The sequence below is a fragment of the Peromyscus leucopus genome, chromosome 5 (assembly GCF_004664715.2).
Source record: "Peromyscus leucopus breed LL Stock chromosome 5, UCI_PerLeu_2.1, whole genome shotgun sequence".
NCBI classification, from domain to species: domain Eukaryota; kingdom Metazoa; phylum Chordata; class Mammalia; order Rodentia; family Cricetidae; genus Peromyscus; species Peromyscus leucopus.
In genome coordinates this window covers 129,987,699-130,010,888 of record NC_051067.1, presented here as the reverse complement: position 1 = coordinate 130,010,888, position 23,190 = coordinate 129,987,699, and the positions used below count along the sequence as shown (strand labels likewise).

At 43.8% G+C, this 23,190-nt stretch overlaps 1 protein-coding gene across 1 annotated transcript; it reads left to right on the top strand.

The window, feature by feature from the left end:
• Positions 1–1,322: 1,322 nt before the first annotated feature.
• On the top strand, positions 1,323–22,615 carry Rbm34 (RNA binding motif protein 34). The gene is made up of 11 exons (XM_028887835.2): positions 1,323–1,457; positions 1,537–1,708; positions 2,354–2,487; positions 5,618–5,849; positions 7,975–8,034; positions 11,804–11,847; positions 16,064–16,147; positions 16,597–16,660; positions 18,627–18,666; positions 19,172–19,290; positions 20,429–22,615. Exons 1-11 carry the CDS (start codon positions 1,408–1,410, stop codon positions 20,705–20,707), a joined length of 1,278 nt encoding a protein of 425 aa, XP_028743668.1. The 5' UTR covers positions 1,323–1,407; the 3' UTR covers positions 20,708–22,615.
• The last annotated feature ends 575 nt before the right edge of the window (positions 22,616–23,190 follow it).

Genomic DNA, 23,190 nt, shown 5'->3' with positions numbered 1-23,190 from the left:
TTGAACTCACAGAGATCTGCCTGGCTCTGTCTCCCAAGTGCTGGGATTAAAGGTGTGTGCCACCACTGCCTGTCAAAATTAGAATTTTATTTTTCCCTTATAACTACAATAAAAAACCTTCTCTATACTTTAGGAGCGGTCATATCCTCCTTTATTTCATTTTTTCAGTGAGCAGCTGGAACTTGGGTCCCTTGGAAAAGCAACAAGTACTTTTAACCATTGAGCCACACCTCCAGCCCCACAATGTCTTTTTGTTTTCTAATGACCCACTGCGTTTAATTAGGGTTACTTGCACGAGCACCTTCCCAGTGGCTATAGTACTGAAGAACAATAATTTCCCCTCCCCTAGCAGTCATTGACTGCCTACAGCTCCCAAGTAACAATGTCTGTAAGTCAGAAAGTGGGCTTGAAGGAGGGATACCTATTCTGAAGTGGAAAGAAGGAAGTCAGGGAACAGGAGCCCTGAAGGGAAGGCTAATTATGGAGGTCAGAATGGGTGTGAACAGTTTGAGACTGAGGCTCACTGCAGTCCAGAGAGGCTTGGACCGTGTAGCCCAGACTGGCCTCAAACTCATGGCCATCCTCTGGCCCAAGTCGTGGAACACAGGGATTACAAGTATGAGCCATCATAAAAGATCTTAAGTACCAGATATTTACTGAGAGAATGGCAAGACAGCTTTGAAACCAGAACAGTACATGGATGTGACCGGTTAGAGCTGGGCCCCAACTGCTTCCTTCTGCTTACTTTGAAATGTCAAACTTCAGAAAAGGTGTAAAGACCCTTCTACCTCTCAGAGCTTTTTTTGCCCTTCACACCAACTTCCAGACTGCCAACACACACACCGTAGCCTCCTTTCTTTAAAATCATCTTCCTCAATGAACTGTGGAACACCCAACAAACACCCCACCCTAACCCGGGTGTTTTTTGTTTTGTTTGAGACAAGGTCTCACTCTGTAGCCAAAGCTATCTTAGAGCTGTTCAGTTTAGGCTGGCCTGGAACTCGTGGCAATCCAGCTGCCTCGGCCCCCAAATTCTGGGATTAAAAACATGAGCCATCATGCCTGGCTCTGGCTGACCCTCATTCGCACTTGAGGCCTCGGCTACTCCTTAGACTTAGAGTACCCCTAAGCCTTGGTTTCCACGACAACCTGAGGTAACAGGACCAGCTCGCTCCTAAACCTTCAGTTCCACAGAGCCTTAGTATTAAGCCCAGTGGGGCTCCTGCGCAGCCGCGGACTGTCTGGAGAGGAAGGGGCGTGGTCCTGAGCGGAAGAGCAAAGTCCCCAGAATGGAATTAGTCGGAACCCGGAGGCCGCCGGAACCCGGAACCAGTGAGAACGCAGGACTAGCCGGAGCCCGGAAGTGAGGACTAGCATTGCGGCTTTTCCGGAAGCTCAGGTTTAAGCATGGTTTTGGGAGGCAAGGAACCCAAGAGAAAGAAGGGCCGGGAGCAGAGGTGAGTGGGCGCGGCGTTGGTGTGGGTGGGGGGTGGTGAGTGACGCGCGGCGTGGCTGAGAGTGTGCCTGTGTTTGCAGACAGAGCTCTGAAGATGGCGTGGGGAATGCGGCCGCCGACTACCTGGTGGGACAGGTCGCCGACAGCCTGCGGGGCGGCCAGCGCCCTCCTGGAGGCGGGACAGGACGGCTGGCCGCTCTCTTCAGCACCGCGGAGCCGCGGGCTCCACCTGTGTTTGTGCCTGTGCCCCAGGTGAGTCGCCGGGGCTGCGTCTTGAGTGTCCCTTTAGAACTAGGTCGAGGGGGTAACTCGCCTGACAGCCGTAGCTGTCGGGGCCCTTGAGCTGGACAAGCATTTCACCCTCAGCCCTATTTATTGATTGACAGAGTCTCTTGTAACTATTTAGGACTCAACTTCTATAATGTACCCAAGGATGATCTTAAACTCCCGATCCTCCACCAGCTTCTTGAGTGCTGAGATTACAGGGCTGCTCCATCATATCTGACTTTACTTTTTATTTTAAGACAGGGTCTCACTAATTGCCCAGGCTGACCTTTAGCACACGCTGTGTACTCCTGCCTCAGCTTTCCACTGAATGGCTGGTATTACAGGCATGTGGACCAAGCCCACCAACTATGGTTTCATGACTCATGTCAAGAATTCTCAGCTTCTTCCTATAACAAATGAGGAAGAAGTATCAATTGAGAAAGACACCACAGTATTGCTCAGGGGTTTGGAGCCAGGGACTTTGCTATGTAGCCCTGGTTGGCCTGTCACAGCTCCTCCTGCCTCTACATCCTGAACGCTGGAATCACAGGCAGAGGCCACGACACACAGCCTTGGGGTCAGAATTTTTAAGAGTTTGACATATTAAGTATGATTTGAAACTTTTGAAAGGAAACCTCTAAAAAGAGAAAACCTGATGAAGAAGAAGAAAGGACATCCCAGATGACAAAGCCAGCTTTGCAAAAACCTGCAAAAAAAGCGAAAGTGAAGAAACTCTCTGATGCAGACAAGAGGCTGGCAAACAGGTTGGTGAAATTCTCCCTTTGGTTGTGTTTAAATGCATCAGGCAGTTTTTAAAAATGAATGTTATCTTAATTTTTTCTCATTGCATATTTCTAAAATTAAAAAATACATTATATAAAGTCTCATAGTAGACAGAGTTAAAAATGTAAGAAACCCATTTATCCAAAGTGATGAGTTACTGCTAGATCAGCCTTTCAGATCTTTAACTTTACTTCTGTCCCTGCCTCTTGTTATTTCTGGGCCATCCTTGTTCCCTGCAGGTTGGAAGTAACCCTGTGGTTTATGTCAGTGTCTGTCAAACATGAGTTTGGTTTTTCATTTGGGAACCAAGTTTCCCTCGTTAACTTAAATTCTTTCACAGAATATTTGAGTGAGTATTCAAATAGCTACACCATTACTGCGTTTCCAGTTATTGTTCTGCACTGTCTTTTGGGAGATGAGGTAGGGCAGGGGTTTCTTATATCCCAGGTGGGCCTTGAACTCACTGTGTAACCTGAGCTGTACTTTAGCTTCTGACCCTCCCACCTCTATTTCCCAATTCTGGATTGTAGCCATGTGACACAAAGTCTTGGCTTTTAATTCCTTTCCACTTCTTCAAACCTATTTTCTTGGGCTGAAGAGATGGCTCAGTGGTTAAGAGCGCTGGCTGCTCTTCCAGACAACCTGAGTTCAATTCCCAGCCACCACATGGTGGCTCATCACCATCTATAATGAGATCTGATTGCCCTCCTCTGGTATACAGAGATATGTGCAAACAGAACACTCATATATATTTTATTATGTTTATTGTATGTGTGTGTGTGTTGGTGCGCCCATGCCATGGTGGCATGTGGAAGTCAGAGAACAACTCACAGGAGTCCATTTTCTGTCTCTTTGCTATCTGGGCCACAGGGATCAGATTGGGCTCACCCAGCTTGGTGACAAATGCCGTTACCTGCTGAGTGAGCCTTTGTGCTATTCCCCACCTCCCATCACCCATGTTCGGAGGACTAGTTGTTGCTAACACTTGCTAACTGGTAGATTCTGTGAGCGATATTTCTGTTCTTCTCTTGCTTCTGTTTTCTCTCCAAATTAAGGTGAACACCTTTTCTTCAGATTGCTCTTAGGAAACTATGTCTCCTCAGAGTTCATGTTAGTCGTCTTCTCACAATTGTTCTATGTAGGCACTGCCATGGATGTCTGTCTTGATCTCTCGACCTTTCCAGTCTTGACTGGCAGCATCTGCACTTGTGTGTTCCTTGTTCACCTTAAGATAATGCTTCATGAGGCTAGGGATGTAGCTCAGTTGGTAGAGTGTTTGCCTAGCACACAGGCCCTAGGTTCAGTCCCTAGCTCTTGCCTAAACCGTGTGTGGTAACACATACTTGCAGTCCCAGCATTTGAGAGCTGGAAGCACTAGGATCAGAAATTCAGGGCTATCCTGGACTATACAGTGAGTCTGAGGCCAGCCTGGGCTGCAGAAAGTCCTTTCTTAAAACAAAAACCAAAAGCAAAATAATGCTTCAAACTGAAATCCTCCTGCGTTAATGGCACTTCACGTCTAGTTAGTTGTCTAAGCCAATGCTCTCCTGATTCCACGTAGAACTCCTAGTTGTTAAGCCCTGAAGCTGTTGTCTTCTTCTTCATCTTTTTTTTTTTTTTTTTTTTGGTTTTTCGAGACTAGGTTTCTCTGTGTAGCTTTGGAGCCTGTCCTGGAACTTACTCTGTAGACCAAGTTGGCCTCAAACTCACAGAGGTCCACCTGCCTCTGACTCCTGAGTGCTCGGATTAAAGGTGTGCGCCACCACTGCCCCAGCATCTTTTTTTTTTAAATAAAACGAATAGTCTAACTACTATGTTTTTGTAAGCCAGTCTGTTATTCCTGAGCTGAATATCCTCCTGCCGTAGCTTCGAGTCATTGAAATAGTACTGTTCTTTAATTCTCTTTAGTCTGTCCTCCTTCCATCTCCATCCTTGCTCTAGCTGGCCTGCTTGTTCTTGTGCGGTCGTGACTGTATCTTTCCTGTTCACTCTTAAACACCTTGTTCCCTTTCCATCTTCTGTGTGCCTGCCTTCCTGCCTGCCCTCCCACCTTCCTTCCTTCCTTCCTTCCTTCCTTCCTTCCTTCCTTCCTTCCTTCCTTCCTTCTCCCTTCCTTCCTTCTTCCCTCCTTTCCTTTCTGTAGTGCAAAGCTGGGGGTGGTAGCAGCTCATGCCTTTAATCCCAGCACTTGGCACTTGGGAGGTAGAGACAGGTGGATCTCTGTGAGTTCAAGGCCAGCCTGGTCTACAAAGTGAGTTCCAGGACAGACTCCAAAAGCTACACAGAGAAACCCTGTCTCAAAAAACCAAGAAAACACACACACACACACACACACACACAAACACACACACACACACACACACATACACACTCTCTCTCTTATGGTTTCTGTACCATGTGTTCTAGCTATTGCCTGCCATGTGATCATTGCCTGCCCCTTTAGTGCACTACTGAAAAGCTGTGAGGAGCTCACTGGGAAGCCAGCGCGCGATTGATTGCATGGCTCCTGCTGCCCATTCTGACAAGTCAGTGTAACATCAGACCTCAGTGTCCACGTGCACTGGTGTCGTCTGTTATGTTACCATCTCAGAGCTCACTGTAGTGGGCAGCCCTTCAACTAGACACAACTCTTAGAAGGAGGGACTCTGGTTTGCTCAGTGGACAAGATCCTCTTCAGAGTGTTTGGTGGGCATCTTAGCCTTTTTAGATTCTTAGAGAATGTTGCAGAATGTCTAGGTCCTAGGGCAGAGAATGATAATACATTAGTGTCAGTGGGGTGTAAACTAAACTTTAAAGAGCTTTAATTGGACTGGCTTTTCTATAGAATGTTTGTGCTGCTGCTGTTGCGTGGTTGTTTAGTATATCTTCAAATACTAGACTTTACTTAAATTCTGAAATTCTAGCATTTGTTTTCTAAGGTCTCAGTCACCTTTTTAAAGAGAATGCTGCTTTGACACTTCTGGTAAATTTCTGAGTGCTAAGCTTTATTTTGGGAGGCAGAAGCCAGGGGGAGGTTTTTGTACTGAGGAGGCAGGACTGGCTTTGTCTTGTGCTGGTGTTTTGTTTGTTGTTTTGTTTTTGACTCTTCTTTGATTGTTCCTTAAAAACTAGGGAAAGTGCTCTAGCAAGTGCTGATCTAGAAGAAGAGATTCATCAGGAGCAGGGACAAGAAAGGAGAAAGTCTCAGTCTCGTGGTAAAGCAGCAGGTGGAGAAGCGCTTGGTGTTGCCCTCAGCCTCGATGGGGACCAAAGAACAAAAATCCCACTCAACCCCGAAGAAGAGCGGTTGAAAAACGAGAGGACCGTGTTTGTTGGCAATTTGCCTGTCACATGTAATAAGAAGGTGAGTGGGAGGGATAGTATAAACCCAGGGAAGTTATCGACTAAGATTGCTTTTTTATTGAGCCAATAGTTGATAACTCATTGCTATAGCTTCCTTGTGCTTCCTAATCACCACACCGTAGATGTGTTCTGGTGCCGACACCTCCTTGATTCTGTAGTCACAGGCTTAACCTGGGCTGTGTGTTGCTGTGTGTTTGTGTATGCATGTGTGGTACTGGGGCTTGGCTCCCAGCCCTAATTCAGGCCTCTGAATGTCATGTTTGAAATGGCAGTGGCTTTTACTGGCTTTTTTCTCTTCAGACTCCTTCCTGTTAATGCCACTATAATGTAAACTAGATTTCTCTCTCTTCACTGTTCTGTCCAGAACACATGGGAGGGTGCCTGACACACAGCACGGGATCAATGAGTGTTGGCTGTGTGCGAGAATGAGCACTTAGGTGCCTTTCTTCTGCTGGTTCACTAAAGCCCTACCTCTGCCTTCTGTGTACATGTCGTTGGTAGTCACTGCGTGAGCAGTCCTCAGGCCCAAATCCTGCTCATCTTTGGAAGGATGTTTATTCTCCTTCCTTAAAAACAAAACAACCTAGGAAACACTGACTTTTATTCTCTCCCCTACTGTTTGATTTATAAAGATATCATGTGCTATCCTTTAAAATATATCTTCTTGGCCGGGCGGTGGTGGCGCACGCCTTTAATCCCAGCACTTGGGAGGCAGAGGCAGGCGGATCGCTGTGAGTTCGAGGCCAGCCTGGGCTACCAAGTGAGTTCCAGGAAAGGCGCAAAGCTACACAGAGAAACCCTGTCTCGAAAAACCAAAAAAAAAATATATATATATATATATTCTTTTTAGATGTTTTATGTGTATGAATATTTTGTCTGCATGTATGTATGTTACATTTATGTTTAGTGCCTGTAGAGGTCGGAAGAAGCCATTAGATCCCCTGGAAGTGGAGTAACAGATGATTGTGAGCTACCATTTGGGTGCTGGGAACCAAACCCAGGTCGTCTCCAAGAATAACAAGTGGCCAGGCGGTGGTGGCACATACCTTTAATCCCAGCACTCGGGAGGCAGAGGCAGGCGGATCTCTGTGAGTTTGAGGCTAGCCTGGTCTACATAGCGAGATCCAGAATAGGCACCAAAACTACACAGAGAAACCCTGTCTCAAAAAACCAGAGTAACCAGTGTTCTTAACTGCTGAGCCATTTCCCAAGTCCTCCTTTTTGAGACAAGATCTCCTTATGTCTTTACTCTGGGCTCTAACTCATGGCAGTCCTTCTGCCTCTCCCTCCCAAGTGCTAGGATGAGAGACCATGCTCAGGTGTCTTGTCAGTTTGGTAAGGATCGCCCTATGAATCACCCTGTATACCCTAGGCTAGCCTTGAAATCTCAATCCTCCTGCCTCAGCCTCCTGTATACATTTGGCTGTTGGTTATGATCTTTCTTTTAGATCATAAGAACTCAGAGGAGAGGAGTGTGATATGGTTGCTCTGCAAAAATATTCATACAGTAAATGGCTTTTTAATTAGAATTAGTCATAGAAATTACTGTCCTACTCCTTAACAATGTATGTTCTTCACATCTTGAAATAGTCAAAGACTAGTGCCCAAAATGACTGACTAGAGCTCTCCTTACATTGGTGTTCTGAATTAAACAGCTGGAGAATTTCCCTATGGAGCAGCATCATAAAAGGCACTTTGGTTTCAGCCAGTGTAAAGAGATCAGAGAATATGTACAAGATACAAGTCTAACCTCAATTTAAGTGTCTCACAGATTGTAAGCATTGAAACACACAACTAGCATACAGGTCATGAATGGATGCTAATGTGAACCTGAATTGTGTTTTTCTTCTTCCCAAGTTTCTGTAAAATCTTTTTGTCCATCCAGCTGAATAGTCACCTGTTTTTCTGACATACTCCTTGGTTTTTAGACACTGGATGTGAACACTAATCTTGCTTCCACTTTGTGTTTATAATGCTGGGATAACAGGTGTTTGCTACTACAGTTGGTTCTGGAATGTTCTGAAAATAAAGTATAGCAGTGAAGGGTGCTTAGACCATTCACATTATTCCTTTTGCGATACATTCAGAGTGTTAACTAACATGTATGTGTATATTGTTTATTTTAGAAGCTGAAGTCATTTTTCAAAGAGTATGGACAGATAGAATCTGTACGATTTCGTTCTGTGGTAAGTGTACTCTCCCCTTGAAAAATGCATCTCACTGTACTTTATCTGTAAATCAAAGTTGCAGGCCTCATGGTGTCTAGTGTCCACTGCTGAGCCTACACTTGGTAGGTAACTGCGTGAGTTCACACAGTAAGGTGACATCTGTCACCAAGGCTAGCCCTGGGGTTTGGTGGGCAGTCAGATGATTGTATCTGCTGTCAGTAGAGTGGGCAGAAGCGTTGCTCCTCACCAAGCAGCCTCCCTCAAGCTGCAGGCAGCCTGACTTGTGTTGTGTAGGTGGAGTTTTCATCAGGACTGCCAGCTTCCCAATAACCACACTGAGACTGAGTACTAACTATAAATGTTCTGCTGGTAGCTTAGGCTTGTTACTAACTAGCTCTGACAACTTAACCCATATTTCTTATCTATGCTCTGCCATGTGGTAGTACCTTTTTTTTTCCAGAATGGTGTATTCCTCTTGCTTCTCTCCACATCTCCTGTTAACTCCATTGAATGCCCTTCTTCCCATTGTCCTTTCCATTTGGCCTAACCTCTTTTTGCCTGGCTATTGGCCAGTCAGCTCTTTATTAATCCAATCAGAAGGCACCTTGGCAAAGATGTATCTTCACAGTCTACAAAAAGATTATTCCATAGCAGTGTTGTATGCAGGAGATGAGTGTGACTGTTGCAGGCAGTCTTAGGCACTTGTAGAAGTGATTGGTATCTACTTTCACCCTCAGCCAGTTATGCCAATGTTCTCAGAAGATGAAATACATAGTAAAGTATATGTTTCTGTTTGTTTTGAGACAGTGCCATACTACATGGCCCCTACTGTCCTGGAACTCACTGAATAGAGCAGGCTGGTCTAGAATTCACAGAAATCCATCTGCTTCTGCCTCCTGAGTGCTGGAATTAAAGGTGTGTATCATCACACCCAGCTGTATGTTTTTGAGCATTTTCAGTGTACTTGGCATGCACAGGTTAGTGCTTACCTTGTTTCTAATTGCCCTTTCTTACATGATTCTCCAAGGACTTCTCAGGGCTGAAAGCATAGATCAGCAGTGGAATGCTTACCTGGCATGTGTAGTTTCTCAGTCTCCACACTATTATTAATTGTGAGCTGGATGATTTTGTGGCTGTTGCTGTATGTGTTCCAGGATGTTCCACTCCATCCCTGGGATTACTCACTAATTACCTGCAGTCTTTCCCCATCCAACAAGGTATCCCTGAAGGTTGCCAAGTGTCCTGTGGAAGAAACTGACTTCTTTAAAAGTAGACGGTCTAACTGGGCGGTGGTAGCGCATGCTTTTAATCCTAGCATTCAGGAGGCAGAGGTAGGCGGATTTCTGTGAGTTTGAGGCCAATCTGGTCTACAGAGTGAGAGTGAGTTCCAGGACAGTCAATACACAGAGAAACCCCATCTTGAAAAAACAACAAAAGGGCTAGAGAGATGGCTCAGAGGTTAAGAGCACTGACTGCTCTTCCAGAGGTCCTGAGTTCAATTCCCAGTAACCACATGGTGGCTCACAACCATCTGTAATGAGATCTGGTGCCCTCTTCTGGCCTGAAGTCATATATGCTGTATACCTAATAAATAAATCTTTAAAAAAAAAAGAAAGGAAGAAAGAAAAAACAACAACAAAAAAGACATTTTCTAATATTTTAACAGTCCTCATCATTTCTGTTGATGTGTGTTTTCCCCCACTATTAATTACTTTTTCTGTTCTTCTGAGCTCTTTATTTCCTAATATGAAGCTCTTACCTGACCCACTAACTGGGGTGGGTGTCTTGGCCCACACCCTGTGGATGCCTGTGTTTACCCCCTGCAAGATGTGGCATTGCCTTAACTCCTTTGGACCACCTTATCTGTTACTTGCTCTGCTTGCTTTTCACATGTGTATAGGCAGAGTTTTTCCATCCAGGTAGCCACTTCCAAAGTACCACACAGACTTAGTATTATTTATAAATGCTCAGCCAATAGCTTAGGCTTGTCACTAGATAACTCTTACATTTAAATTAACTCCTTTCTATTAATCTATGTATTGCCACATGGCTTGTGGCTTTAACTGCCCTCTAGCATCTCTTGCTCCCTTGGCAACTGGCTGGCGACTCTCTCTGACTCCGCACTTCTTTCTCCCTGTATTCTCAGTTTGATAACCCCACCTATATATTTTGTCTGACTATTGGCCAATCAGCTTTTATTAGCCAGTGAGAGTAATACATATTCACACTGTAGAAAAGGATTTCCTCCACAGCACATGGGGTTTTCCCTAATTGGGTCACTCCTTTTCTCCTTGGCCTATGTCTATTCATGGCCTTTTTAAGTCTTTTATTTTTATTGAGAATCTCTTTTTAAGATTTATTTTATTTTATGTGTATAGGTGGGTGTTTTGCCTTCAGTTATGACTGCGTCATCATATTCATGCATTGCTCTTAGAGGCTAGATGAGGGCATCAGATCTCCTGGACTTGACTGGAGTTCCAGGCAGTTGTGAGCTCTCATGTTGGTGTTGGGAGAACAGTCTAGGTCCTCTGGAAAAGTAGTGAGTGTTCTTTACTGCTGAGCTGTCTCTGCAGCCATTTTATTTCCTCTTGTTAGAACAGCTGACCATGCTGTGGTTCTCCCCTTCAATCCCCTTCCACTTATACAGCCCCCACGGGCTACTGGCATGTGGTGGCCCTGTGGGTTCTCCAGCCTCCTCTTTCAGTGCAGCACTTACTGCCCTGAAGCCGCTCATTTCCTGGCCTCAGTGACCAGCTGCTCCTCTGTCACTTTGCTTTCCCTGTGCTGCTGGTGTAGTGTGCCCTTGGTTCTCCTGGAGTGTGTTCTTCAGGACCAAGATCAAGATCATCCTCAACTGCACACTGAGTCCACGGCTCACCTGGGCTACAAACAAATAAATAAAGACTCCACTAATTTGGGGGCCCACTTGATATATGATCCCTTAGATACAAAGGAAATCAAGTTTCCTTATTGCCAGTTTAGACAATTTTAAATTACATGGAGTGAAGAGTAAGGTTTATTTATTAATGTTGCCCCCCCCCCACACACATTTACTTTGCAAAACTGTTTTCATCATGTTTGTCCTGACTACTATCTTGGAATTATCCTGTTGTTTGAGCGCCCATTGTTTGTACTTGTGCCTGTGTTGTTCAAGAGTGATGGTCGAGTGTGATGTCGTTATGGAATTCCTTGTATCTTTTTTTTTTTATTGGTTTTTTGAGACAGGGTTTCCCTGTGTAGCTTTGCACCTTTCCTGGAACTCACTTGTTAGCCCAAGCTGGCCTTGAAATCATGGAGATTCTCCTGGCTCTGCCTCCCAGAGTGCTGGGATTAAAGGCGTGTGCCACCCCCGCCCCGGCAGTTCCTTGTATCTTAATCCTCGTGGTCTCCCCCCCCCTTCAGTTATTTTGAGATAGGGCTTCCTGTAGCCTTGAACTCAAACCCTTTATGTAGCTGAGGATAACTTTACATTCCTTATCTTCTTGTCTAGAGTGCTGAGATTATAGGATTATAGATGTGTGCCACAACTCCTGACTCACAAGCATTAGGATAGCTGTTTAGATTCAATTTCCCTAAAGCCTTTTGAGTTATATGTGGTTAGAATATTTTAAACTAAAATGTAACTTATATGGCTGGAGGTGTAGCAGAGGTGGACCATGTGTTGGCATGCATGAGGCCCTGAAGTCAGTCTCCAGCACTGAAAAAAGGGGAGGAATAATAAGGTTAACCACTTTGAAAAAAGACTCCAAACTCAAAATTTTAAATGTTTTTTTCTTCTTCTTAAAAGATGCCAGCAGAGGGAACACTAACCAAAAAGTTGGCCGCAATAAAGTAAGTTTATAATTAGATTATTTTCTTTTTTTAGACCATCCTTCTGTTCTGTAAGGTCTACCTTATATCTTATTTAAGTATACCTGCTGATGGCTAATTAATGGATTTTTATAGTTTTTTTTTCAGTCTTGTGATCATAAATAACTGGAATTAATGATCTTATATCTGGGTAGTTGTGTATATGTGCTGATTTTTCTGCAGAATGAACTTGAAGTAGTAAGGATACTTTGCATTTATAATTTTGACTGCTGTCCCTCAGCGTTGGTCACCTATTTATAGTCACACATTTTATAAAAATTGTGGTTTGGGCTTTTTTTGGTCAAGGGCAGCCTGGAAGGAAAAAGTGGTCTTTGTGGTTCAAGGTGACTGAGCATCTGCTGGTGCACAGGGGCATTCCTGCGCCTTTTATCTGAGAGGTTGCTGTCTTTTACTCTTTTTTTGGCTGTTGAGATATTGGTTTTTTTAGTTGCTTGATAGGGATGAAATCAGCCAGCCATTTGTGGTAGAAGTTACAGATGTTTCATTTACTTTTGGAGGTGGGTAATGAGGAATCTTGCCATAGGAAACTTTATGCTTAGGTTTGTTTTTGTTTCTTCTTTGATTAAAAGTGAAATTTGCCTTCAGTATAATTGTACATTAGAGATGTAGGGCTCTAGGATTCTTTTCTTTTTTGCTATTTTGGGGGTTGAACTCTGTCTTTGCACATGCTAGGTGACTATTCTGCCAGTGGACTACACTCAACCCTGGTTTGTTTGGTTTGGTTTGGTTTTTTGAGCCAAGGTCTCATTATATAGGCCTGGATGGCAGGCTGTCCTTGTACTCACAGAGATCTGCATGTCTGTGCCTTCCAAGTGCTGAGATTAAAGGTGTGCACTACTACACCTACCCAGCCCTTACGTTTTGAGACAGTATCTTGCTGTGTAGTTCAGTAGGCATGGAACTCCTGATTCTTCTACCTTTGTTTCCTGAGTGTGAGCACATAGGGGAATACCACCACATCTGGCCGCCGTTAGGAGTGTGACTCCTAACTCACCGTTTGGGCTCTGGTGAAAGCATTGCCACAGTCTTCCTCCTGAATGCCTCCTTAGCCTAGTCTACTTCTGTGCCCTTGCAGTGTGTCCCTCATGTCTGTCCGTAGGCAGCTGCTCACTCACCTACTTTCTGTCTCTGAGTTATATGTGCTAGTGTGTTATGTAAGCAGACTCCCCACACTTCATGGATGCTTTGCTTCCTTGATTCTGGGGATTCTGGGGTGGGGACGTGGGACCTGGTTTATGCTAAGCACACACACTACCTCTGAGCACACTCTAGCCCACTATATCTTCTGGTCTGACTTTCCTCAGCATGGTTTTGAGATTGTTCTGTGTGCATCAGTGTTCTGCTCCCTGTCTATACTGTTTCCTTGTGTGGAAAATTAGCATTAAAGTTTGGTTATTCACTAGCCTTTTGACATTTAGGTGATTTCAGTTTTTACCTTTCATGCATAAAGGACTAAAACCATTTGTGTGCAGGTTACTTCTGACAAAGTCCCTGAGGTAGAATGGCTGCGCCTTATAGTCAGTGTGTTTTAGCTTCCTAAAAAATAGCCACCCACCATCCCATCATTTTTGCATGGTTTTCCATCCCACCAGCAGTAAGTGAGAACACCAGGTGTTCATGTCTTCCCCAGCACTAGGTGCTGCCAGTCACTCGGTGTTAGCCTTTCTACAGGCTTCTTGCTATGCTTTTGTGTTTTTCTCAGTTTAAGATGACAAACATCTTTTTATGTGCTTACTGGGTATTTCCATGTTTGGTCGATTACTGTAAAAACTTCACCTGTTTACTACATTCTTTTTTCTCTTGTTTCTGAGGGAGAGACAGACAGACAAGGAGTGGGAGAGTTATATATTCCACATACTTTTAAGAGCTGTGGTGTCTTTGAAAGGATCAGAAGGATAAGAAGTTTCACATCTTATTGAGGATCAGTACAGAGTGCTGCCGTTTGTTAGTGAGCCTGTAGTGTAGTGGGAATGAGGGCGCAAAGCTCTGTTGGCCTGGCCTAGTCTCAGAGCCAGGCAGGCCCAGGGCTCTGTCAAGGAGCTGTGGTCAGCTACTCCTTGCTGTGGCCCCCAGGTCCCCTGCTTTAGTGCTTGTTTATTTATAATGTATGTGTGTGGGCATGCATGTGCCACAGTGTGCTTGTGGAAGTTGGCTCTCTACTACCAAGTGGTACTAGAGGATCATTGTCAGTCTTGGTGGCAGGCATCTTTACCCACTGAGCCGTCTTTTAGGCTAGTCTCAGCCTTTTGCCTTTGATGGGTCTTGTTTTGTTTGGGCATTTTTTGACCTTACTGGTGTTTTGCTTATATATTATAGTTTTTGCACATTTCTCATGCTTTATTATTTTTTCTGTTAGTTTTGTTGTTTTTATTTGTTTGTTTGTTTGTCTGTTTTTGTTTTCTAAAGAGAAAGAGAGCAAAGGCATGGAATTGGATGGGAAGGGGAGGATCTGGGAGAAGATAAAGGAGAGAAAACTGATCAGAATACATTGTATAAAAAATGATTTTTTTGTTTGCTTTTTTAAGACAGGGTTTCTCTGTGTAACAGTCCTGGCTGTCCTGAAACTTGGCTGTGTAGACCAGGCTGGCTTTGAACTCACAGAGATATGTCTGTCTCTACCTCCTGAGTACTAGAATTAAAGGTGTATGCCACCGTACTTGGCTTGAAAAATTACTTTTTTTCAGCAAAAAAAGAAAAGACTTAAGGTGGTATAGTGTGCTGCCCTGTGGATGCAGGGAACTGACCAGGATCCTCTTCAAGAGCAACAAGTGCTCTTAACTACTCAGCCATCTCTCCAGCCCCAGTCTGTCTCACCGTTAATATTAATTACTATTTCCTACAGAATCACATCCATATTATATTGCCCTTTTGCAAGTGTAGGTCTTGAGCAGCAGCGTTGGCCATAATCGTTAAAGGTGAAGAGCTAGCCTGGGGAGATGCTCAGTTGGTTAAGTGGTTGCCTTGCAAGCGTGAGGACTAAGCTTGATCCCTAGGTCCCTTGTGAAAAAGCCAAGCATAGTGGTTGGTACACTGGTAATCCCAGTGCTGGAGAGGTGAGACAGGTAGATCCCTGGCATCCAGTGGCCAGGCAGTCAAGCCTGGATGGTGAGACCTAGGCCAGTGAGAGACCCTGTCTCAAACATGTAAGTAGTGCCTGCAAGATGGCCCAGCAAGGAAAAGTCCTTGCTTCCAAGCTGGATGACCTTGGTTCAGTCTCTGGAACCCACATAATGGAAGGAAAGGAATAATTCCTGTGAGTTGTCCCCTGCCTCCACATGAGTGTGCATGTTCCCTTACCTACAACCAACTAAACAAATGTTTTAAAAATATACGCAGAAATGTAGACAGCACCTGAGGATGACACATGAGGTTGACTCTGGCCTCCACACATACATGCACATATGTGTAAGCACACTCACACGAAAGTGAAGAGCAGCTATAACGTGCCTTGCTAAGAAAGATTATAACACTTAACTGTGGTCCTGACCAAGGGGCCTCGTCAGAGCCCGATTAAACCTTTGGATCCAGTAGCAAGTTTGCAACATACAGAAGATAAAGATGCATGTTGAACTGTTTTCTCACAGCCAGCAAATTCAGGCTGTTGGAAATAATGCAGGTCAAACAGAGACAGATGAAAGGAGAATGGACAAGTCAGAGTGCAATGTATGGGAGTAGATAGGGCCCTAGGGCCGTATTGTAAGAGGGTAGCAGTCTGTGTGGAAGTTAGGGATGGTGGCGACCATCAGAAGGAAGGATGGGCTCCTGGTGGGTGGTGGTTGCCAGGGCTTTAGCTCCTGTGTGCTGAGCTGTTTGTGGATGTGCACTTTCTAGGTGTGTGTCTTGCAGTGAAAAAGAACAGTTTTGCTAGGTACAGAGTTGAAGCCAGGATGACATTTCTAATCCTTCTATTGTTCCAGGTGACATATGTGGGTGTCCTGTTCTTACCATTCCCTCACAGTGATGACTCCCAAGAAAGTGTAGGCTTCTTTTTTCTTTTGCTACCTTTATAGATCCGTGTTCCTTTTTAAATTACTGCATCTTTACTTGAAAATGTGGAACTTCCACTCTGGAAGTCTTATCATGTATTGATTGTAGAAAGTGAAACTAGATTTTTCTCTTGAGTAGCTTGAGGTTAGCAAGTTTTACATGATCTTTTTCCCTTCTGTTTTCTCTGTAGACGTAAATTTCATCCTGACCAGAAAAGCATCAACGCATATGTAGTGTTTAAGGATGAGAGTTCTGCTGCAAAAGCCCTGCAGAGGTAACCTGCTGGGGTGGTGCATTACTGTCCTCTGTCCTGTAGGGATGGGCTTACTATTGGCTTCACTACTTCCGGGGTGGTGCATTACTGTCCTCTGTCCTGTAGGGATGGGCTTACTGTTGGCTTCACTATTGCTGGGGTGGTGCATTACTGTCCTCTGCCCTGTAGAGATGGGTTTACTGTTGGCTTCACTATTGCTGGGGTGGTGCATTACTGTCCTCTGTCCTGTAGGGATGGGCTTACTGTTGGCTTCACTATTGCTGGGGTGGTGCATTACTGTCCTCTGTCCTGTAGAGATGGGTTTACTGTTGGCTTCACTATTGCTGGGGTGGTGCATTACAGTCCTCTGTCCTGTAGAGATGGACTTGACTTATTGGCTTTACTACAGCAAGTGTTTCCATAACTGAGTGCTCATTTTCAGCAATCATTCCCTTTGTCTTTATAATTAGAAATGGGGCCCAGATTGCAGAAGGATTTCGTATTCGAGTTGATATCGCATCTGAAACCACCTCTGTAAGTAGAATGTGATTTGTTTAACAGTCTTAACAAGACAGCTAGAGATGGTAGCTCACGCCTGTAATCCCTGCATCAGGAGGGTGAGACAAGCAGCGACAGGAATTACAGGCTCACCTGGTGACAGTGTGAGACTGTGTCCCGAAGAAGTGAAAAAGAAAACAAGACAACAACAAAAAGATCTTAACATGAGCCTTGTGGAAAGGTGGAACCAATCGTGTGGGCAGGAAGGAAATGGGAGAAAGAAACCTTTGTTCTTTAGGGACACAGTATCGGTGTCCACAGGGTCACAGGACTCAGGTGAACATTTCCTTCACAAACAGGTCACTTTGCATTTGAAGATACTCTCCATTCGTAGAGAAAGAAAGAGGTCATCAGGTCCAGCACCTTTTTAACAGACTGAAGTCGGGAATATTGTTATTCCTGTTAGGCTGTTAGCTCATGCCTGTGGCAGTGCTGGGGAGGCAGAGACAAGAGAAGCACACGTTTTGGGCCACACTGGGCTATACAGTGAGACCCTGTCTCTGAAACCAAAAGCAAAGTTGTTATTTGTTAGATGTAAGGAGCAGTCTGAAGACTGTGTGCTTGAAATGTGCTGGAGGCACATAGAGGGACAGGCTGTGGCTCTGTTTTATGTAAATATTGTCATAAGCACAGGGTGCTTTGTCTACTCAGCATGGTGCACCTGGGAATAGGCCAAAAAGAAAGGAGGACAGTTTGTAGGAGAACAGATCTCATAGAAGTCTTGAAAGATTTACCTGGGGAGGAAAGTGTTTTCAAAGCACTGTGGCAATATCTGTGAGGTATAGGCACTGGGGACAGAAACCTGACTTGCTCAGGGAATGGCAAGAGCTTTGTGTGGCTAATGGGTGTGTGGGGCTAAGAGTGCTGCTGGGTAGATAGGTTAGCAGGCAAACCATGAAACCCTGCTTTGCCTCATCTCATGCAAAGTCTGGGTCTTGTTCAGGAGCAGTGTGACCAGATTGTATATGGCAGCTGTGTCTTCAGACAGTGAAGAAGGATTGTAGAGTTAGCCTGCAGAAGTGTGCTTCTCACCGAGTGGTGATGGCGCATGCCTTTAATCCCAGCACTTGGGAGGCAGAGCCAGGCGAATCTCTGAGAGTTCGAGGCCAGCCTGGTCTCCAAAGTGAGTTCCAGGAAAGGTGCAAAGCTACACAGAGAAACCCTGTCTCGGAAAAAAAAAAAAAAAAAGTCCCACAGAAGTGTGCTTCTCTTGGTGTCAGGGTTACTTAGCTGAAAGAGAACAACAGTCAGAGCAAAACCTCCGCCTGGACTGGGGATAGATGCCACAGAGGGTCTAACAAACTGTGGTGTTGGCCGTCTCTGTTACTAAGACTAACTGCACACACCACAGATTTGTTTCTATGTCTTAAGCAGTTCTAAAGCTTCTATAGCAAGATGAGAAATTGCAGTGGAGATCATGTGGTCATTAGACTCTAAGTGGTTCTCAACCTTCCTAATGCTGCGGCCCTTTAACACACTTCCTCATATTGTGCTGACCCCCAACCATGAGATTGTTTTCACTGCTACTTCATAACTGCACTTTTGCTACTGTTATGAATTGTAATGTAAATATCTGTGTTTTCCAGTGACCTTAGGTGATCCCCGTGAAAGGGTCATTCCATTACCTGAGGGGTCATGACCCATAGTTTGAGAACCACTGCCCTAGAGCCTAAAGTGTTTGCTGATTGGCCTCTCATGGGTAAAACTTTTGAATAGCAGGCCTTCCCTAAGCACTGCCTGTGAGTGATGCTATGAATGAAGTCTCTTTGGTGCTCTCGTGTTATGCAGAGTGAAGATAAGAACAGACATGGGCAGGTATATGATCAAGTCAGGAAGTGGATGAGTACAGCCAGTGGAGGGAGATGTGGGGTGGGGGTGGGGTGTGGGATAGTTTGTGTTTTCTAATACACTGACTGTTTTTTATTCATCATTGTTGTTTCAGAGGGACAAGAGATCGGTATTTGTTGGGAATCTTCCTTACAGTAAGTTTATTTAAGCAAATAAAAGTCTAACTGTTGTTATTACATGATAGGGAAGGAGCAGGGCATAGTTCAGTGGCCAGGGCTTACCTACCATTCATGAGTACAGTAGTCAGCACAGTAAAACTAAAAGGAAACTGAGTAGATCTGGGTGTGGTAGCTTAGTGCATATCTTAATCCCAGCTACTTGAGGCCAAGGCAGGAAGATTGAAAGGTGAAGGCCAACTTTTAGCTGCCCCAGGAAAATGTAGAAAGAGCTAGAATTGTTGCTCAGTGGCAGAGTACCTCCCTGGCATTTGTGAGGCTTTGAATTCAATTCCCTTACTCCCAGAACCCACACAGACAAACCTTGAGTAATTTAATGATTGGCTTATGACCACCTTTGAAAGGCATGCTGTATAATGCTGTGTTTTTATGGGGCTTTGCTTAACTCAAAGTAATATCAAACCCCTCTAGCTTTCTAAGGAGGTTCACATGTTCACCTCATTTGTGCTTGGATTTGTTGTAGAAGTTGAAGAGGCTGCTTTGGAGGAACACTTTCTGGACTGTGGGAGCATTGTGGCAGTGAGGATCTTGAGAAACCCACTCACAGGAGTCGGCAGAGGGTTTGGCTATGTGCTCTTTGAGGTATGGGAGACTAATGTACTGATGCTCCTTGAAATGCCTGTGTGTGTGGGGGGGGGTGGTGGTGGTGTCAGTACTGTGTTGTCTTTCAGATAATGCTGTTATTTGAATTCTCAGGTTCTTACTTAGGGACGCTAAATTCATAACCACCACAACAGAGTGCTGTGGCTACAGCTGTCCCAAGCAAAACATGTTGTAGTTCCTTGTTTGTTCATGCTAACAGTACTAAGTAATACTCCAGATGTTGGGTGTTAGAGGAACTAAAACCTCTAAATTTTACCTTCTGTAAGATGGAGCAAACACTTGACCATTAGATGGAAATTTCAGTGTTTCCCAATATTCTTAAGCAGTAGAAGAATATACCTACTACTTGATGGCATTTAGATTTATTTTTATTATTTTTAATGTGTATGTGAGTGTAGGTACTCATGCCAGAGGTGTGGGATCCCCCTTGAGCTGGAGTTACAGGTGGTTGTGAGCCACTTGACATGGGTGCCGGGAACTGAACTCCAATTCTCCTTAAGAGCAGCATGTACTCTTAACTACTGGGTGAGATACCTGTCCAGCACCAAGGCTCTTTGACTCTTGATAGGTATTGCCTGGGAGATTCTCGAAGAGTCTTGTGTGTGTGAAGTCTGTGTTGTTCTATTGCACTGCTAAGTGTTTGTCTAGATGTAACTTGCCTCTTTGAGAACATCTCAACATTCAAATATTAATCGTTCTGTGTTGGAATAGGAATTTGAATTGTAGAACCTTCTAGGATCTCTAGTCCCACATCTTGGGGACAGTAGGAGAGTTTCCTGCCTTCCACTTACAACAGAAATTTTACAGAAAGTTGGCTTGTGGGCTGTCTTCCGTTTTTAAAGAAACCTCATGTGATGATAAAAGTGAACCGGTGGTTGTGACTGAGCAGTCGGTGAGGTAGCTTGAGTGCTGCCAGGAACAACGGGCTCAAGCAGGCTGCCAGAACTCGGAGGGTTTGACCTCTAGAGCACAGAGTCGAGAAGAGGCCTTGCCTTCTGTGAGCAAGCTTTCAGACGGACACAGACCCCTGAATTCTGACTTCACTGGTCTCATTACATATGAGGAGTTTCTGGTGGAAATTAATGTCTTTTTATTATTATCATTATTATTATTACAGAATACAGATGCTGTTCATCTTGCTTTGAAGTTAAATAACTCTGAGCTAATGGGAAGAAAACTGAGAGTCATGCGTTCTGTCAATAAAGAAAAACTAAAACAACAAAGTTCAAATCCAAGCTTGAAGAATGCCAGTAAACCGAAGCAAAAACTTAATTTTACTTCCAAAGATGCAGGACATTCCAAAAATGCATTCATTGGAGAAAAGGCAGTTCTCATGAAAAAGAAGAAAGGACAAAAGAAAAAAGTCAGAACAAAGAAACCAAAAGACCAGCAGTAATGACAGAAACTGCCTCCTTCCTTTCTGTGGTGAACCCTTGCAACGAGCGTCTGGGCTTTTATGGATTGTGTGGAAAGTGTGGAGACTTCCAAGTGGCGTTGTGGTTTTTTTTTGTTTTGTATCCATATTGTATATAAGGCTTCTTTGAAGCATTGTTCTTAGAAATGGATTTACAGAAAAATAATAAACATTAATACTGGCTGTACTTAGACCAGGTGTTCAAGAGGTTACTGTGGGAATACTGATTCCAAATGTAGTCATGGTCCCTAAGAAAGACTGTGAGCTGTCTATAATATACACCCAATCTTCACCTCTCATTTTTCTTTCTCTTGCTCCTGTAGTAGAAATCTGCATTTCTATCTTATTCCGTCCATCTAATTAATTGCTAACCAATAAGAGCACCAGGAGAAGTGTGACTGACTTCTAGTACATAGCCAGCTTCGAGAGTGGTCAGTAATGTCCTTGACAGGTTGGCTATAAAACTGGTTTCACCCAGCACTTGGGAGGCAGAGGCAGGTGGATCTCTGTGAGTTCGAGGCCAGCCTGGTCTATAGAGCGAGATCCAGGAAAGGCGCAGAGCTACAGAGAAACTCTGTCCCGGGGGAAAAAAAAAAAAAAAAAACTGGTTTCATAGGAAAAATTCTCTCAGGTAAATGTGGTCTTTAAATTAGTGTTACTCAGAATGAAATAGCTGCCCCAGAAACATTTCCTAATGAATTATGATAACATTTCCTAATGAAGTATCGTAATTAAATCACAAAACTTAAAGATGAATGACAGGACAGCATACTGCTGTGTCCCCTAGGGGTTTGGCCTGGTTATAGCTAATGACATTGATCTCACCAAGCTGAGGCTAGGTCCAGGATAGAGAATTATGGGAAGGGGTAAGCCAAGGTGGCTGATTTAGGCAGGCAGAGTCTGTAGTAAAAGCACATCCTATCACTTAGGTAGGCAAGAGCACAGGATGAGTTTTCATATAGTTTTGAAATTTCTGTCTTTAGGAAATACCATGTAGAAAATCTAACAGGGTGTTTAAAACGTAGTTCTAGAGGCTGGAGAGATGGCTTCCTGGTTAAGAGCATGAACTGCTCTTCCAGAACCTGAGTCAATTCCTAGCACCCATATCAAGTAGTTCACAACTGCCTGTAACTTAAGCTCCTGGGTCCAACTCCTCTAGCCTCAGGCACCTACACTCATGCATATAACTACACACACAGGCATATACATACAATTAAAAATGAAAGTGTAGCTCTTGGAGAGCAGAGAAAGCTCCATTTCCTGTATCCAAGTCTGGATATTTTATGCTTTGTTTCCCTTACAGTATTTAGAATCTTTTAAGTCTCAGCAATGTTACTTGATCATTCTTGAGCATTTTTGCCTAAATTATATAAAAGATGCAACATTAGGTTGTGTGTTCAGCTGTGATCTGTGTGCATACTTAGAACTCCTGTGAGTGAGCAGCTTAAAGCATTGCAGATAATACTATATACATACACACATACACATATTATTGTGTGTGTGTGTGCATATGTGGATGCAAGTGCATGCATTCCACAATTTGCATGTGGAGGTCAGAGAACTCTGGAGTTCTCTCCACTCCATGCACTTTTATTCACTGAGCCATCCTACTGGCCAAGATGTTTTGGAATTTATTACTGTGTAATTATTGAGATTTCTACTTTCATAAGCAGAATATGTGTGTACTACTTAATGTTTAAAATATAAAAAAAATATTTTATAGAACATTTTCCTAAGATGCTCTGTATAATTTTTTTTAACTTGGAAAAATACTTGTCTTATGTTATATCTGATTAAATACTTACAGCCCCAAGACTATGTATGAGTGGTCAACAGTGGTTAGAGGTTGGCTTTTAATTGTAATAAAAATACTGGGTATGTGTTTTCTAATCATAAGAATTAGTCATTTTTTTTTTCTCATGAACAGTTTTTTCCCTTACTTGGCCTCAAATATTTTCTGCTAGGGTTACAAGTAGTTAAAGAATTCTTACAATGAGAGGCATTGGGAAGCTTTAATTGCCTACCCTTTACCTTGTCGCCATAGAGTGACTGCAGCATAGCTCGTTCCTGTCCCAGACTTTCATGTAACAAGCCCCTTGCGTGGATTTAAAGGGTGTTTAAGTTGCTGACCCAAGTCAGTGACTATAATTAAGCACGTCTCCCAACTCCCTTGTGAATACCTCTGTAGATAAAGTAAGAGGTTGGAATTTGAGTCTGATGGAATTACTTTCAATTTTGCATTATTAACTAATAATTATGGATACATTTGACGAACATGAACATTTCACATGGCTGTATATGCTGCTGACAATTAAAAATATCACTGATGAGGCAGAGCACTACCTAGCATGCGTGACACTCTTGATTTAATCCATAGTACCACAGCAAATTAAAGTGAAAATACTGGTTATCACTCACTTAAGTCATCCCAGAACCCCTTGATGGTTCCATTCCCAAACACTTGT